We start from the raw sequence: 16,239 nt of genomic DNA on the forward strand, positions 1-16,239 counted from the left end.
AAACTTGAAACACCAAACCAGCGAAAAGGCCCCCATGAGGACAGGAGTGAGGCCCCAGGCTGCTTTGAGAAGTGCAAGAAGAAAGCAAAGACATCACTGTGAGAGCCAAGCCTGCCAACATCATTTCACTCTATGGAAACCCATTGTACAGGTAGAGAAACTGAGAACAGAGGGTAGAGCCAGGAGACAGGGGCTCCCTAGCCCAGGCTCCTCTGCCACGATGTGGGAAGTCTCGGGGTGGGGCAGATCCTCCTAAGCAGGAGGCTCACCCCACCTGGCTTAGTGTTCTAGGCAGGGAGACACAAGGAACCGTGTGCTCTCCCTCTCCCGAAGACACTCCGTGGCAGCTGCTCATGAGACACTCTCACAGTGCAGACCAGTGACCACAGATGTCCTCGAGGCCCTGGGTCATGCATCCCAGAGAAAACCAGGGATTCCCAGAGTTCATCCCCAGGGTAGTGGGAGCCAAGGGCAGCGACAAGCGAGAGGCTGCCGGCAGCAAGCCAGAAACCTGAGCCAGGGGAATGCCACTCACTGCTTCAAGTACCTCTAGATTGGGCCAGCCCAGTTCAAGCCTTGTTCAAGCAGGAAACGCAAATCTCTGGATTCCCAGAAGGGGACCCTTCAGGCCCTATTAGAGACCAGTCACACCCGTACAGAAGAGGACCTAGGAGGGCCTCTTGCCTTGAGTCACCGCAGAGGGCCCAGGCTGCAAAGATCTGCCTGCTGGGATGTGACATGAAACGAGGCACCAGGAGCTTCGGATGTGCTCGAGAACCTCTCAGTGTACACTCCAGCTGGGCTGAGGCCTGGGGCTGACAGTGTTGCTTGCCTTCTGCGCTGTCCAGATGCAAAATGGGGACCCAGAGAGGGGCTGGGGAGTAAACACGGAGGCAAGGCCTCCACCTGCATCAGCCTGCCCACAGTTCCTGCTCAACAGTTTACACAGCTGGGGATCAAATCGATGCCAAGCCACTTAACCCAGACACCTACGCTTTCTTCCTGCCCATCGGCATGTTGCCTTCACAGCCTGTAAAGCCACCAGAGAACAAGGTCTAAAGCTTGGGGCCATGGTCGAGGCTGAGGTTCTGATAGCTTACTTCCCAGGGGTAGGAAGCAGCAGCCCTTACGTGCCTGATTTTCTGCCTTTCGACCTCAGAGAGAGCCTGTGGGAGGGAAGAAGGCACAGAAGAAACCAAAGCTGGTGGTACTGGGGAGTTAGGTGGGGAGACAGCAACACAGAAGGGGGCGACTTGCAGATGCTCCACCGTGGAAGACGAGAGGAGGAAATCCAAAGATACAGGACCTGTGTCCCACCTGAACTGTCCCAACTGACGCCCAGCGCTTTGGCATCCAAGGTTGCTCACAGGGTCAATCTTGAGCCTGGGCTTATATTCAGTAACCAGCCACGGGGACCATAAGTGCAGGAACCACACATGTAAGGACCACCATGCCCAGATCTTGTACCTTGGGAGGCCCCACTCCAGACACCCCCTCCTTGCTTCCTCCTGCCACCCAGGTCCCTGCTGCACACATCTGATGTGTGCTGTGACTCAGAGCCACTTCTAAGGTCACATTCATGATGGGGATGAGAAAACCGAGGCAGTGAAGCTAAATGGTTTGTGCCACGTCACCCAGAAAGGAAGGCACGTTTTGGGGACTCCCAGCAGACTTGTGCCCAGGTCTGGGGACACCTGTGACTGGCATGAATTAGGGTGGGAGATACTGTTAGCAAGAGAGGAGAGGAAGGAGGAAATGAAGGAAGAGCTGGAGGAGATGGAGATGAAGGACGGAGAGGACAGACAGGATGGAGGAGCTGGAGGAAGAGATGGAGGAAATGAAGGAAGCAGAGGAAGAATCGAGTAGAATCGAGTCCCGGTCATTGTGCAACAACCTTAGAGTGAGAGGATGTACAACCCAGAATGACCCAGTCTAGGGTCCATCCCTACTGACACCTTGGGTACCAGCAGAGGGGGAGCAGGTGCAGGGAGTTGCTGAACTAACTGTCAGGGCCCCACCTCTACCCCACCCTGGCCTTTTCCACCTTCTCCTCCTTCCTCCTAATCCTGAAGCAACTTGACCTTTGACACTGACCCACTGACAGGCAGTGGGGACTATGGTGGGGGACTGCAAGGTCAGGAGTTCACCTCTGCTTTCAGAAGAGCACTGGGTATCGGGGACACCCCATGCCAAGTGTCTCACTGGGTCCCGAGCAACAGCAACCTATCTCTTTTGTGGGCTGGGTTTCTGCAGTTCAGAAGTCCGAGAATGCTCCCGCCTCTGGGGTACTTCAGCACCCAAGGTCACCATCACCTGCACTCTGTACCTTCACCCCAAACCAAGCCCAAATACACCTCTTCCTGTTTGTCTCCACATCTTCTGGGGGGGGGGGGCTGAGCTCACAGAACAGGTGGGTTCTGTTATACCCACTCCCCTAAGACAGGAACCCCCAGCTTCCAGTCCAGGGAACTGTGGGTACGGTCTCTCCTATCGGCTGTTTGTTCCGTATGACAGCTGCCTAGGAGAACGTACTTGGAGGGACATCACAGTCTGAAGGTGGGCAACCCCAGATGTCTGGGGACACATGTGACTGCCCAGGAGTGGATGGAGGGCTGAATAATGTTCAGCCCATTGCAGTGCACAGGATGCCTTACAGCGAGCAACCCATGCTAGTGTCCTCAAGGGACGGACAGCTGCCCTCCGGACTGCTGTCCCAGTCACCACCCAGCTGCCACCACTCTTCTCAGAAGAGTCTGACAGCCTTCCTGATGCTTGAAGTCACCTAGATACAGAATGAAGGTTTGGCCAGTATTCCCTGTCCAGTGCTGAAAAGCAGGGGTCCTATGTCAGAGGAAAAAGGGTTCAAACCCTAGCCTACCCACATCTGTGCCGTGTGACCCTAAAGAAGCCACAAACCTCCCTGGGTCTCAGTCTCCTAAAGTTATAAACTGGAACTATAATACCTATACCTGGGGCTATGGTAAAGATTAATGGGAATGCACACACAAGACATTTTCATAATGACAGCCGTCAGACGAATGAGCCACTTAAAAAAAAAAAAAACCACCAGAGTGACTGAAGCGCAAGGGCTGGGTACTGTGTCAGATGAGCTGGGGAGGGGTGGCCACACCTCTCCCAAACCCAGCCTACTCACTACCCTCCCTTTGTCCCCCTGGAGCCCTTGGAGGGCAACCGGAGAGAGGAATGCGGAGAAGAGTCAGATGTGTGGACCACTGCAGCAGCAGCCATGGCCTCAGGCCACTGACCCCAGAGCCAGACACAAAGCCACATCCTTTCAATCCCTGCATTCCAGAGCAAGCAGACCTGAATGCCCCAGCCCACCCCAGAGCCTGCCTCACTGCCCAATCCCAACGTAACTGACCTTCTAAAGGGTCCCAGTAGCTTCCATGGCAGCTGCAGGCGCGGGGCACGAACCTTGACAGAACAAATGTGGCGTTAAGGTGGGCAGACGGGAAAGGCTGGCAAGGATGGAGGGATTGGTGAAGATGGGGGTTGGTGAGGATGAGGGACTGGCAAGGATGGAGCAGTTGGTGAGGATTGGAGGGCCAGTGAGGATTGGGGGGCCGGTGAGGATGGAGGGGCCAGTGAGGATGGAGGGGCCAGTGATGTGCTTGGCTTCTCACTCACTTTCCATGCGGGAGGGAGTCTCCGCCTGTGCGGTCTAACCCTATCTACCTGGTTAGACTCTAACTGAGCCTCCCAGCCCCTCGGGGCTGCCAGCATGCCCTGGGTTGCACTTGGAAGAGACGTGTCTCTCAGTGCCTGGTCTCCCCAGGACCCAGCCGGGAACTGGCGACTGTGGTCCACACCTCCTGGGCACCAGTCCCAGCTCCTCGAAAGCAGGTTGGTGACTGCCCAGGGGGTTCCCAAGGGAGCCTGGATGGGAGGCAGCAAGAGGGCCACTGGGATAGAAGGCTGGACTATAGCGTGGATGGGGAGGGGATGGGGCGGGCCTAAAGCCTGGACCCTGAGGGTGGAGCTGAAGATGCAGGGATTGAAACCCGAAGCTGAGGACTGGGGGGTTCAAGCTAATCAGGGGGAGAAAGGGGTGAGACAGGGAATATAACTTGAGTCTGGGAGAGTATCAAGCTCGGCATGGGACAATGTGGAAACTGAGGCAGAAGATAAGGGCTGAGTAAGGGATCAGGCTTGGGGAGAATCAAGCTAGGGGCGGGGTTATCAGGCTTGGAGGAGTCAGGCTGGTAGGGTCATTTGAAGAGCTTCATGCTGGGGATATCAAGCTTTGGGGAATCAGGCTTGAAAAGAGAGTCAATCTGGAGTATCAGGCCTTGAGGGAACAAGTTACGGGGATCAAGTTTTGGGGATCAGGCTGGAGAGATCAAGCTGAGAAGGGAATCAGGTTTGAAAGGGATCAGGCTTGCGGGTATCCGGCTTGGGGAGATCAAGATGCGAGAGGATGAGGCTTGAGGGGATCAGGCTGGGGGAGAGGAGAAGAGGCCGAGAGGGGGGTTGGCGAGACGAGGCTGGCAGAGGCTGGCGGAGGCTGCGCGGACGCCGGGCTGAGCCGCGCGCTGCGATGAAGCTGGCGGCGGCGTCTCAGCAGCGGTGCGGCAGCAGCTCCTGGGCGCGGCCCGGAACGGGCGAAGCGCGGCGATCGGGGCGGCGGGGACGACGAGGACAGGGCGCGCGGTGCCGAGGCTGGCGGACAGCGCCGGCCGGGGCGGGAGGCGGCGAGCCGGGGCCAGGCGCTGCTCACCGGGGCGCGGCGCGGAGGACGAGCTGGGCAGGGGGTCCCCGGGGCCGGCGGCGCCTCACGCGCGACGCTCCATGCCCCGGACGAAGGCCCGGAAGTGGAGGGCGCGGGGGGACAGCGAAGGCGGCGGACACCGGGGACCCGCCGGCTGTGCCTCCTTTGACCCGGAAGTTGAGCTGTAGGAGCGGCGGCTTCTGATTGGAAGACGTCAGGGAGGAACCAACATCCGCGAGGCTCGAGGGGGGGGGGCGTCCCAGGGCGGAACCGGTTCCTGTCGGTCACCCGGACCCTGCCGTGACCCCGAAGGAGAAAGGGAAACTGAGGCGGGCGTCGGCCTGCCAAGTAGTTGGGCCTCTTCCGGTACCCGGCCAACGCGTCTGTTAAGACGTTTCTTTTCAACTTTACCTTTTTTTGTTTCCTTGAACGTCAACTTTCAGAATTTCATTAAACAAAACAAACCTTACACAAAGCTAGCTCAAGCAGCTGAAGCAGGAGGACTGCCAGGAGTTCCAGGCCAGACTGAGCTGCGGAGTGAGATCGTGTCTCAAAAACAAGACCCTTAAAATAAAAATCCCTAAAATACAGAAACGAGAAGGAGGACAAAAGTATGGAGCCAGAATTGTGACTGTTGGAAACTGGGTTAATTTTGCTTGGACGGGCAAGGTGGTTCAGGTGATGAAAGCTACTGCCCCTAAACCTCACTACCTTTGTTCAGCTCCTAGTTGGTCCCCATGATGGGAAGAAAGAACAGACTCCTACCTCCTCCACACCGGTGCTACCACATGAACACAAAAGGTAGTCAAAATAAGCCCTACTTAAAAGTAGTATTCTAAAATTAATCGACTTGGCTCCAAAATAACTCCAAAGGACATGCCATCACAGATATCACCAAGGCTTTTGTAGTTTGGAGCAACGGGTAGCTTATCCCCAGGGCTCCAAACTGTGGAGTGTGAAACCCAAGGCCTCTCACTGGAAGCAAGCACTCTGCCTGAGCTGCATCCCCAGCTTTGAGCTTTACGCTTTTATTTCTGTCTTATTTCTCTTCATTTTTGAGATAGGAGCTCACTACCCAGCCCCGGCCGAACTGAATCTCTTCACATACATCAGGCTGACTTTGAAGTCTCAGAGATCCTCCTGCCTCTACCTAGACCTCCCCACACCCCCGTTTCACTTTTTGTCTGAGTCTGTGCCACCTGTGGCGGAAGAGTGTGAAGGAGCCCCTGGAGTTACAGCCCTGTGGGTGCTGGGAACTGAACTCCCTCCAGTCCCTAAAGAGCTTTTGTATAAAATCACGTTGCCCAGAAGCTGTTGTAACTGGATTCCTTGGGAAAAACAGCCATTGTTTGGTGCGTGGGCATCCCCCATTGTTGCTGTGTCCCTCCGTAAGTAATTCGTACTCAGCTTCCTGGATAGCTAACTAGTTGCCTGGACATCCTGAGGGTTACATTTTGAACAAGATGTTGCAAGCCACTTCCCTTTCCAGGAACCCTCCCCAGAGACACCATTTGTTACACAATTGCAGGACATGGCCTGGGCCTAGCTACTCTCCCTCCTCTTCCCCAGCTGGAGCCATCTGCTCCTCTCTGCTCCTGTCCCAGGACTCAGTAGTGCCTCCCCATTCACACACGCTTTAGGAGTCTCGTCTTCATTTTGGAGCAGGGTCTCCTGTAGTACAGGTTAGCCTAGAGTTCATCTTGACTATCTGCCTGCACCTCCCCAATGCTGGGGTGACAGGTGTGTACCACCATGCGTCCTTTATGTGGATCTGGGAACAGGGCCTGGTACATGCTGGGTCAGCACTGACAGCAAGCCCCAGCCTCAGTCTGAACTTCAAATGAAAGTGTAATGAGGAATGGGGGGAGGGGGGAGGAGGTTCTCCTCGGTCAGGGGTCAGCTCCTGCACTCAGAGGTGGAGGCAGAAGGATCACAAGTTGGACCTTGGCACAACCATGCACTGCTGAAGACAGAAGGGGCAGTCTGAGCCTCCATCTCTGGGACTTGAAGAGGGTAAAAAGTTGACCCGGGTCATTCTCTGATCCCAGGCCCCAGTAGGGAGCTGTGGGACTGCCTTACATGGGGCTCCCAGGGGGCCAGGCTCAGGGAGAGCTGGCTGCACTCCCAACTTGCAGTAAGAATCCCCTAAATTCAGCACAGTGTCGGGGAGGCAGGGGAGGATGGGGATGCTTGGAGACAGAAATAGGGAAGAGGTGGGACGGGACACGGGTGGAGATGGAGGGAACAGGCAATAGAAGGATGCCAGCTGGGCCTCCGGGTCTTGGATCCACTCTGGGGAGCCTCAAATTCAGAAGGTGAGATTAGGAAGAAAGGCACCCCCTCGAACCCAGAAAAGCACGTGGGTCCTGTGGGCGAGGGCACAGTGGGATGCCCGGGAGTCTAAAAGGCTTTCATTGTCTGGTCAGCCCCTCCCTGGCTCTGGTCCAGGTGGGTGGGGTGAGGGATGGGCACGATGTAAGGGGAGCCTTGCCCCGTCGCTGTTGTCCCTCCCCCCGCCTTCCTCCTCCCTTCCCGAGACCCCGCCCCTGGGCCTGTGTTCTGCGGGGCACAGGGCTGGAACCCAGAGCAAACCAAACCTTACCCCGCCCCAACGGCCAGCCCGGGAACTAGGAGATGGAGAAAGGTTCCAGAGCTCGGCCTCCAGCTTCGAAGACTCACTGCTGACACAGCCAAGGGGCTCTACAGAAATGTTCGAGAGTCAAGCCACGGCCCTGCGCACCCTGAGCCCGTGGGCCTCTCAGCTTTCAGGGAGGGCGGGTGTATCAGGTTCAAGGGTCCAGAAGTGAGGGCCCCTGAGTCTGCGAGTGGAGGAAGGAAAGGAGGGATCTTTTTTGTTGATGTTAAAATTTATTTATCACGGAGGGGGGCACGTGTATCACAATGTACATGTGGAGGTCAGAGACAACGTGAAGGAGTCTGTTAGGCCTACCTTCAGGTGAGTCCAGGAATCGAACTCAGGTAGTCAGACTTGCCTGTAGATGCCTCTAACCCTCTGCTGAATTTTCTTTTCTTTTTACTTTCTCTCTCTCTTTCCTTTCCTCCCTCCCTCCCTTCCTTTTTTTTTTAAAGACAGGTCCTTGATTAGTGGGAAGCCGGGCAGTGGTGGCACACACCTTTAATCTCAGCACTCCCGAGGCTGAGGCAGGCAGATCTCTGTGAGTTCAAGGCCAGCCTAGTCTACAAGAGCTGGTTCCAGGAAAGGCTCCAAAGCTACAGCAAAACCTGTCTCAAAACACCAAAATAAATAAATAAATAGCCTAAGTGGGGTTCAAACTCATGATCCTCCTGCCTCAGTTTCCTGAGTGTCAGAGTGATGTGAGCAAGCTACCACACATGACTAACTTTCTAAGTTTTAAGCCCCCAGTTACGTCATACCACCAGAATTCCTCCCACGAAAGCCTAAAGTTTAGGCCCTAAAACCCTCTATTATTTTATCCCCAAAGTCCCTGACATATGTGTAAAATCTTGAGAAAACAGATTCATTATAGGACTTCTACCCTTGCACATCTGAGTTCAAAGCCTGACTGTGTCTCTCAGCAACCAGGTGCTTCTGGGTGGGGGCAGCACCTCTCTCAACCTCAGTTTCCTTACTTACAAAACAAGACCACCAAGGGCCACGGAAAGTATGTGGACCTCAGACATGGTAAACTCACATAACAGTAAAAATTCAAACTTCACAAGCAATGGGCACAAGCATAGATCTCTTGTTTTGCATCTTTAAAAAAAATGAGCTGATGCCGAGCAGTGGTGGTGCATGCCTTTAATCCCAGCACTGGGGAGGCAGAAGCAGGCAGATTTCTGAGTTCAACGCCAGCCTGGTCTACAGAGTGAGCTCCAGGACAGCCAGGGCTGCTCAGAGAAAGCCTGTCTTGAAACAAACAAACAAAACCAAGAAAACTATGAGGGCACCAGGAGGGCTCCACGGGCAGAGGGCTTGCTCCCAAGCATGGGAAGGACCTAAGGTCGGAACTTCAGCACCCAGCAAAGCCCAGGTACCCTGGTGCCTGTCCGTAACCCCAACACTGGACAGAACACAGAACTCACTGCAGCCAGTCCAGCTAAATCAGTGACTTCCAGGTTTGTGAGAGACCCTGTCTCAAAAACTAAGATGGAGAGAGCCCGTCATTGCATGGTGACACACACCTTAAATCCCAGCACTTGGTAGGCTAGAGGCAGGCAGATCTCTGTGAGTCTGAGGCTGGCCTAATCTACATAGGATAGCCTCTAGTGAGAACTTGTCTGGAAAAAAACAAACAGAATTCCCAGAAAAGCTATAAGGAGCCAGGGCAGGGGATACCCTAGGATAGCCCTTGTGACCAGAGGGGGATGGTGCCTCAAATCTCTGCTGTATGGAGCCCCTAATGGTCATCTTGGCTATCAGCTTGATGCATCTGGAATCAGTGAAAACCCCAGCCAGCATGCACAACTTTGAGGGATTTCCTTTTTTCTTTTTTCATTTTCTTGTTTTGTTTTTCAAGAAGGGTTTCTCTGTATAGCCATTCTGGCTGTCCTAGAACTCACTCTGTAGACCTGGCTGGCCTTGAACTCACAGAGATCTGCCTGCCTCTGCCTCCTGAGTGCTGGGACTAAAAGCGTGCACCACCCTGCCTAGCCAGAAGGATTATCTTCATCAGATATTTGAATTGGGAAGACCCAGCCACACCTCACATTCTGTAAGAACAGGTTCATCCTTCCTGCTTCTGAGGCAGGGGCATTCCTTTCCGGGTGTTAGAGCCTTCTGTACAATCATAGTGTAGGCAGCCCTCTAGAGCTCTAGATGGGTCCACTGAGATATCTGGCCTGGAAGACTGAGCATGACTAGATTCTTGGCCCCTCTGGAACAAGATGGTCATTGTTGGGACACACAGACCACAACCTGCAAGTGCTGCAACCCCCATTCATCTGTAGTCCCATAGCCCTGTCTGTCAGAGAGCCTGAAGGGGCTGCAGTGTGGCAGGACATGGCAGCAGCTGCCACTAGTATGATCATCAAGGACATTATCTTCAGAAAGTTCCAGGTGTGCGTGTGGGCAACTCAAGTCTTTGATTAAAGCCCAAAACAAAATCTAGGTGTGTTGTTCTTAATCCAGATATATCTGCTTCTCAGGAGAGGGTTCTTTGTTGTTGTTGTTGTTGTTTGTCTTCTTTGTTAACTTGACACACCGTCATATGGGGAGAAGGAACTTCAGTTGAGAAAACACCCCCATCAGATTGTCCTGTGGAGCATTTTCTTGATTGACAATTGATGAGGAGGGTCCAGCCCACGGTGGGTGGTGCCATCCTTGGGCTGGTGGTCCTGGGTTCTATAGGAAAGCAGGCCAAGCAAGATATAGGGAGCAAGCCAGTGAGTAGCACCTTCTATGGCCTCTGCACCAGCACCTGCCTCTAGGTTCCTGTCCTGGTGAGTTCCTGACTTCCTCCAGTGATTGCATGGGGCTGAGAGTTTGCGCTGAAATAAGGCCTTCCTTGCCCAAGCCGCTTTCGGTCATGGGTCATGGTGTTTATCATGGCAACAGAGAGCCTACTAGGACTCTACAGTGACTATACACCAGTCATCCCATCCCTCCAGAGGTTGAGGCAACAGCGTGGCTGTGAGTTATAGGCCAGTCTGGGCCACAAATAAAACAAAACACCAGCTCTCCCAAGAAAAATGTGGTTAATGTGGTCATGCAAGGCCCTCTCTCCCCAGTCCAGAGCCTCAAAATATGTGTGGGGGACCACAGCCTCTGGCTCCTCCCCTCTGTCGCTGACTCTGCCCCTTTGACCCCGCCCCCTTTGCTGGCCCTGCCTCTCTTCCCCTGGCTCCTCCCCTTCCCCTTCTCTCCTTTCTCAGCTTAGACCCCCCCACCATTCCCAATGAGACAAGGTGGGGCCAGATCCCGTAGGCAGGGGAATCTAAAAAGGCCAGATGAGAGAGGAGTCTGCAGAGGACCTTTGACCCAGACAGGGAGAGAAAAGCGGGAACGGAGGTAAGATAAGGGAAGGGAAGGGTAGAGGTAGGACGTGCGGAAGGAATGAGCAGGAAAGAAAGCTCTAGGGAGAGATAGGGGGCCTGTCAGATCAAAGAAATGGCAGTGAGGAAGAAAGATACAGAGATGGAGGTGTCCAGCCACCTAACAAAACCCAGAAAGAGGTCCCAGCCCAGGGCAGAACAGAGAAATCAAACCTCATGGGCCAGTTAAAGATGCCGTGAAGGAGGTGCTTTTCCTAGGCTCAGAGAGAGAAAATGCAGAGCCACACATACCCAAAATGCACCAGTGTTGGAGCTCCGAGGCCCTGGTTTGAGTTCCTCTTCTGCTTCCTCAGGGCTGTGTGTCCTTAGGAAATAAACCTAATATCTCTGTGCTCTGGGCCATCTTCGGATGAAGTGGATGCGGAGCTACCAATTCCTACCCAGGATTTAGAGCGTTGTGAAGGCTGAGGCTGCAGCTCAGTGGTAGCGCCCTCACCTGGCATGCAGGGAGCCCGGGGTTCCCGTGGTAATGGCGCTCACCTGGAATGCACGGAGCCCGGGTCCCAGTGGTAGCGCTCTCACCTGGCATGCAGGGAGCCCGGGGTCTCAGGTCTTTCAATCACCTCCACACTCCAACCTTGTCAAATTCCTGAGGTGTAAAGAGATGGCGGTAGGAATAAGATCAGAGAGATCCTTACAGATGACCCTGTGTTGGTTGCACACACAGCCAGGGGCAGACTCCCACAGGAAATGTGGGGCGTCTGAGAGGACTAAACGCCGCCTGCCTTGACCCTTTATAGGGGCCTGTAAGGGGCTTGGGAATGAGGAACTTAACGCAGCTTCAGGGTACTATGCATTCCTGCAGTCTCGCTTTCCTGGAATTGTTTCTCTGAGGAGACGGGCTGTCTTGGAAGACACTGTGTCTCTGCGCTGGCCAATACAGCTGAGAATCCTCAAATGGAATCTGCAGCTGTGGCACTCCAACCCCAACCCCCACGATGATTTAGCTACAGGTCCATATCACCCTTCACTACTGAGTCCAACCTGTGGGCCAGCAAGCTGGCTCAGTGGGACAGGTGCGTTCCACCAAGCCTGAGGACCTGCTTTCAGACCCCGGCACCCATGTAACAAGTAGGCAATGGTGCTGGTTTGCTACGTCTGACCCCAGTGCTGAGGAGCTGAGGCACTGAGGCTGAGCTGGACTGGCCAGCTGCAGGCCCAGGGAGAAGCCCTGTACAAGGCAGAGCCGGGCATGGTGGCTGTTGTTCTTCTTTTTGGCGTGGGGTGTATCGCGGAGCCGGAGGAAGGGAGACCCAGGACGCGACCACGTGCGTGGGAGAATTATTTATTAAGGGAAGGGTGTGCTCGACAGTGCGGGTCAAGGGAGGGAGGAACAAGAAAGAGAGGGATAGAGAGAAAGAGAGAGAGAGAGAGAGAGAACAAGAGAGAGAGGGGGAGGGAGAGGGAGAGAGAGAGAGAGGGCGCGTGTGCACACGCAAAAGGGGGCAGTGAGAAGAGAAGAGGGAAGAGATTCAGGATGACTCCAAGAGACCAGAGGTCGCTGGGAGTGGGCGTGGAAAGGGGCGGGGACCAAAAGAATAACATTCCCGGGTATTTCTTACAATAAAAAGCAAAAAATTAGACATCACAGTTTGAAGGAATTGGGGCGGCGAATTCTCAAGACTGCTTCCGGCTGATTGTGGGCGTCGTCTTTGGGGGGGGGGAACCCGAGAGAAGGCTGGGTGCCGGTCACATCCTGGCATAGCTGGTCTCTTTGCTTCTGACTGGTGTCTGTGGCATGGAAATGTTTGGTGTCTCTAAGGTATTGGCAGAACAAAGAACAAAGTTAAATGAAGGAAAAAAAATTTTTTTTTGTACCAGGGAATTGAGTGGGTATCTGACCTGTTTAAGATGGATTCCTTAATTTGGCTCTCTGGAACTCACAAGAACTCCTTGAATTTGTGAAAACAGAAGTTTTAAGAGATAAATTTGTTTTGAAATTTGTTTGGTGAGGTGACCTGGTAAAACCTCAACCTGGTAAAACCTCTCAGCTGTCAAACTGTCAGAGATCTTTGAGAAGGATAAGATTTTACTTAAGTTACCGATTAAAAAATGACAGAGAACTTACTTGGTTGGCACCCAGAGCTACTCTTTTTAGGTCCTCCATGGTTGCTGAAGGTTGTGCTTGACCTTTTTTATTTAGCGCAGTCCTGCCAGGTTTCAGAAGACTCTGTGGGCTAAGAAATCTGTAGGAAGACAGGCCTACCTTGACCTGAGCAGCTAGGCTGTCAATTCCAGTGATTCTGTCCACGTCTGGAGGTCTTTGGATGAAAGGCAGTTTCGCCTAATGGTCAGCGCTCGGCAGTTGAAGCAAACTGTAGGACGTTGTTTCGTGCGCGTCTGTCTTCTTTGGAGGGAGCAGAGAGCTGCTGCTAGGAGCCAACCTGTCTCTTTTTGCTATGAAAAGTTTTTAATAATTAAATATTTAAATATCACATTTCCCAGATCTCTGAACAGTTGAAGGCTGGATTAAATATATAGCTGCAGTATACTGGCTCTTAACAGGTAAGATCCAGACTTGTAAAAAGGCAGAAAGAAACTGTTGGCAATGGAAGGTTAATGTCAGAATTGACAATGTTAGAGAACAGCTTAAGGCATTTTTGTAAGAGACTTGAAAGTACATACCAGTTTAAAATATGAGATTTAGGATTTTGTAATCTGAAATGAGATGTAATGAACAATTATTATACATAGAGTGAACAGGAATTGAGCAACGTGGATGACTCTGATGGGCCCTATCAGAGACATACCATTTGCACAAAACACATGTAGCAGAGTTAACAGGAGAATTTTAGTGAAGACCTGGTGAAGAGGCAGGGTGAAATTGGGAGAGCTTGGTCACCTGACCTGGCTCTCAGCCAAGATGGCGACGAGTCACCTGATCCACCTGGCCCTCAGCCAAGATGGCGGCAGCCACGTGTTGCGGGGGAAAAAGTTACAATTTTTGAGCTGTAAGGACTTTAAGTTTAGTGCTTGGCTCCCATAGCTAGACCGTGAACACGCCCGCAAAAAAAAACCGTAGCACTTCAAACCTGAAGGACCGTTCCTGGCAGGTGAAATGCATGCAGATGGAACGAACATTCAGGCGCGTGACCCAGCGTCCCGGTGCCACGCGCGGAATGTTACGCTTGGCTGGCTGAACCCCAAGTGTACGAGGACCGTTCCTCCGACAGGAGAGGTGCAGCAAGACCAAGCCTCCGTCCTGGACGGGAGATCACACCGTAGTGATCACGTGGAGAGTCAGAAGCAGGGAAGGAAGAAAAGAAAAGAAAAGAGAGCCGGAGCCCCGGGCCCCGGGTGCGAGCGGAGTGAGAGGCTTTCCCGCCGTCTCAATCACGGTCAGAGCTGGGAACGCAAGCCGGACTGAAGGCCGGAGAAGGGGTTCAGAGAAGTCCCCCCCGACCCTAGGAATAGCCCACGGGCCGCCGAGCGCTCAATGGAGACCGGTGGGTAGACCAGGGTCGTTTGACCAGCTAGAAGGGAACTCACAGTTGAAGCCGGTGTTGGATGAAGAGCCGCGCACAGGCAGGTGTTGAGATGTGAAGCAGGTGGTTTAGTCCATAGGGCCTCCGGTCCTCAGGTCTCAGGTCTCCAGTTCTTCAGCTGGTCCGGCACGGTCCGGGGGAACCAGGCTGGCGCCAAGCCTGGAGCCCCAGTCCCGAAATCCGGGGACACAGCCGTCGGGTTTCGGCACCAATGTTGTTCTTCTTTTGGCGTGGGGTGTATCGCGGAGCCGGAGGAAGGGAGACCCAGGACGCGACCACGTGCTCGGGAAGATTGTTTATTAGGGAAGGGTGTGCTCGACAGTGCGGGTCAAGGGAGGGAGGGACAAGAAAGAGAGGGATAGAGAGAAAGAGAGAGAGAGAGAGAGAGAACAAGAGAGAGAGGGGGAGGGAGAGGGAGAGAGAGAGAGAGAGGGCGCGTGTGCACACGCAAAAGGGGGCAGTGAGAAGAGAAGAGGGAAGAGATTCAGGATGACTCCAAGAGACCAGAGGTCGCTGGGAGTGGGCGTGGAAAGGGGCGGGGACCAAAAGAATAACAGTGGCCACATGGTTAAAAGGAGAAGCCCTGTGAGTTCCAGGTCAGTATGGGCCACCCAGTGAGACTTCAAATCAACACCAACAGGAAAAACAAAGAAGGAAAGCAATAGAGGCAAACACCTAGTTTGAACTTTGACCCCCATACACACAAATAATAAAAGTAAGTAAATCAGTCTGGCGGTGGTGGTGCATGCCCAGCACTCAGGAGGCAGAGGCAGCTGGGCAGTGGTGGCACACACCTTTAATCCGAGCACTGAGAAGCAGGAGCAGGCAGATCTCTGTTGGAGGCCAGCCTGGCCTACAGAGTGAGCTCCATTCTGGCCAGGGCTACACAGAGAAACCCTGTCTTGAAAAGAAAAAAAAGAAAAGAAAAAGAAAAAGAAAAGGAAAAAGACGGGTCTGGAGAGATGGCTCAGAGGTCCTGAGTTCAATTCCCAGCAACCACATGGTGACTCACAACCATCTGTAATGAGATCTGGTGCCCTCTTCTGGCCTGCAGGCACACATGGAAGGAATGTTGTATACATAATAAATAAAATCTTAAAAAAAAAAAAAAAAAAGCAGGGAGTGGAGCCTGCCTGGGCTGTATTGACAAGGAGAGGCAGAGAAGGGACGGGCTTGGCCCAGGATCGCTGCAGACACAGCGCAGGCACAGCATTTATCCCAACAGCGCTGAGAGGAGACATCTGAGGGCCAGAGAGATGGCTGGCTTAGTGGGTAAGTGGGCTGATGATGTGAGTTCAGTCCCTGGAGCCCACATGGTGAACAGAGAAAATGACTCCTGTAGCCTGTCCTCTGCCCTCCACCTTGTACCATGGTGCACCTGTGTGCACACAGGAAATAAGGAAAATGTAAAATAAAAATTATAAAAGAAGGAATGATGGGCTTGGGAGGATCCACCGTTAAGCAGGGAGGTTTGGGCTCAGTGCACAGTGGGTAGAATGCTCATCCAGCGAGCACACAACCCTGGGTTCCATCCCCAGCATCACGGAATGCCATCCCAGCACTCGGGAGACTGAGGCAGGAGGATTAGCAGTGGAAGGTTATCCTCGGCTACATAGTAAACTGAGGCCAGCCCGGGATACATGGGACCCTCTTCTCTCTCCTCTATCTGTTCCTATTCTCCACCTTCCTCTTTCTCCAACTGTCTTTCTGTTTCTGCATCTGTCTTTCTGCCTTTCTATCTCCACCCCTCTCTTCCCACTCCTCCCCCACCTCTCTCATCTTTCTGTCTCTCCATCTCCAGTCTAGCCCCTCCACCCCTGTTACCGCGCTCCCTCCTGGCCTCCATGTATCTGTCTTTCTGTTTGTCCCCCATTTTCACCCCTAGAATCCAGAGTCTACAGAGACCTCCCTTACAGCAGTGACAGGTGTTCAGACAACCAGACACCAAAGGGATTAGCTGAACCCTCATCTCCCTCACTCCACACTGGTTCT

General features: G+C 53.5%; 1 protein-coding gene across 3 annotated transcripts in view; it reads right to left on the reverse strand.

Moving 5' to 3' along the window:
• The window catches only part of Dpp9 (dipeptidyl peptidase 9), a 30,264-nt gene extending 25,380 nt beyond the window's left edge, over window positions 1–4,884 (reverse strand). For 2 of the 3 annotated variants that reach the window (XM_038339446.2, XM_038339455.2), the window contains exons 1-2: window positions 4,739–4,884; window positions 3,383–3,435 (exon numbers count right to left, since the gene is read on the reverse strand). Coding sequence is in view for 1 of the 3 variants with exons in the window: in XM_038339462.2 (XP_038195390.1) it covers window positions 3,383–3,435; window positions 3,649–3,744 (149 nt within the window). In the remaining 2 variants the exon portion in view is untranslated. Of the gene's footprint in view, window positions 1–3,382; window positions 3,436–3,648; window positions 4,607–4,738 lie in introns of those variants that run through there. The other variant, XM_038339462.2, reaches the window with a different exon arrangement.
• Window positions 4,885–16,239: the final 11,355 nt, after the last annotated feature.

Source organism: Arvicola amphibius, chromosome 1 (assembly GCF_903992535.2).
Source record: "Arvicola amphibius chromosome 1, mArvAmp1.2, whole genome shotgun sequence".
In the NCBI taxonomy this organism is placed as follows: domain Eukaryota; kingdom Metazoa; phylum Chordata; class Mammalia; order Rodentia; family Cricetidae; genus Arvicola; species Arvicola amphibius.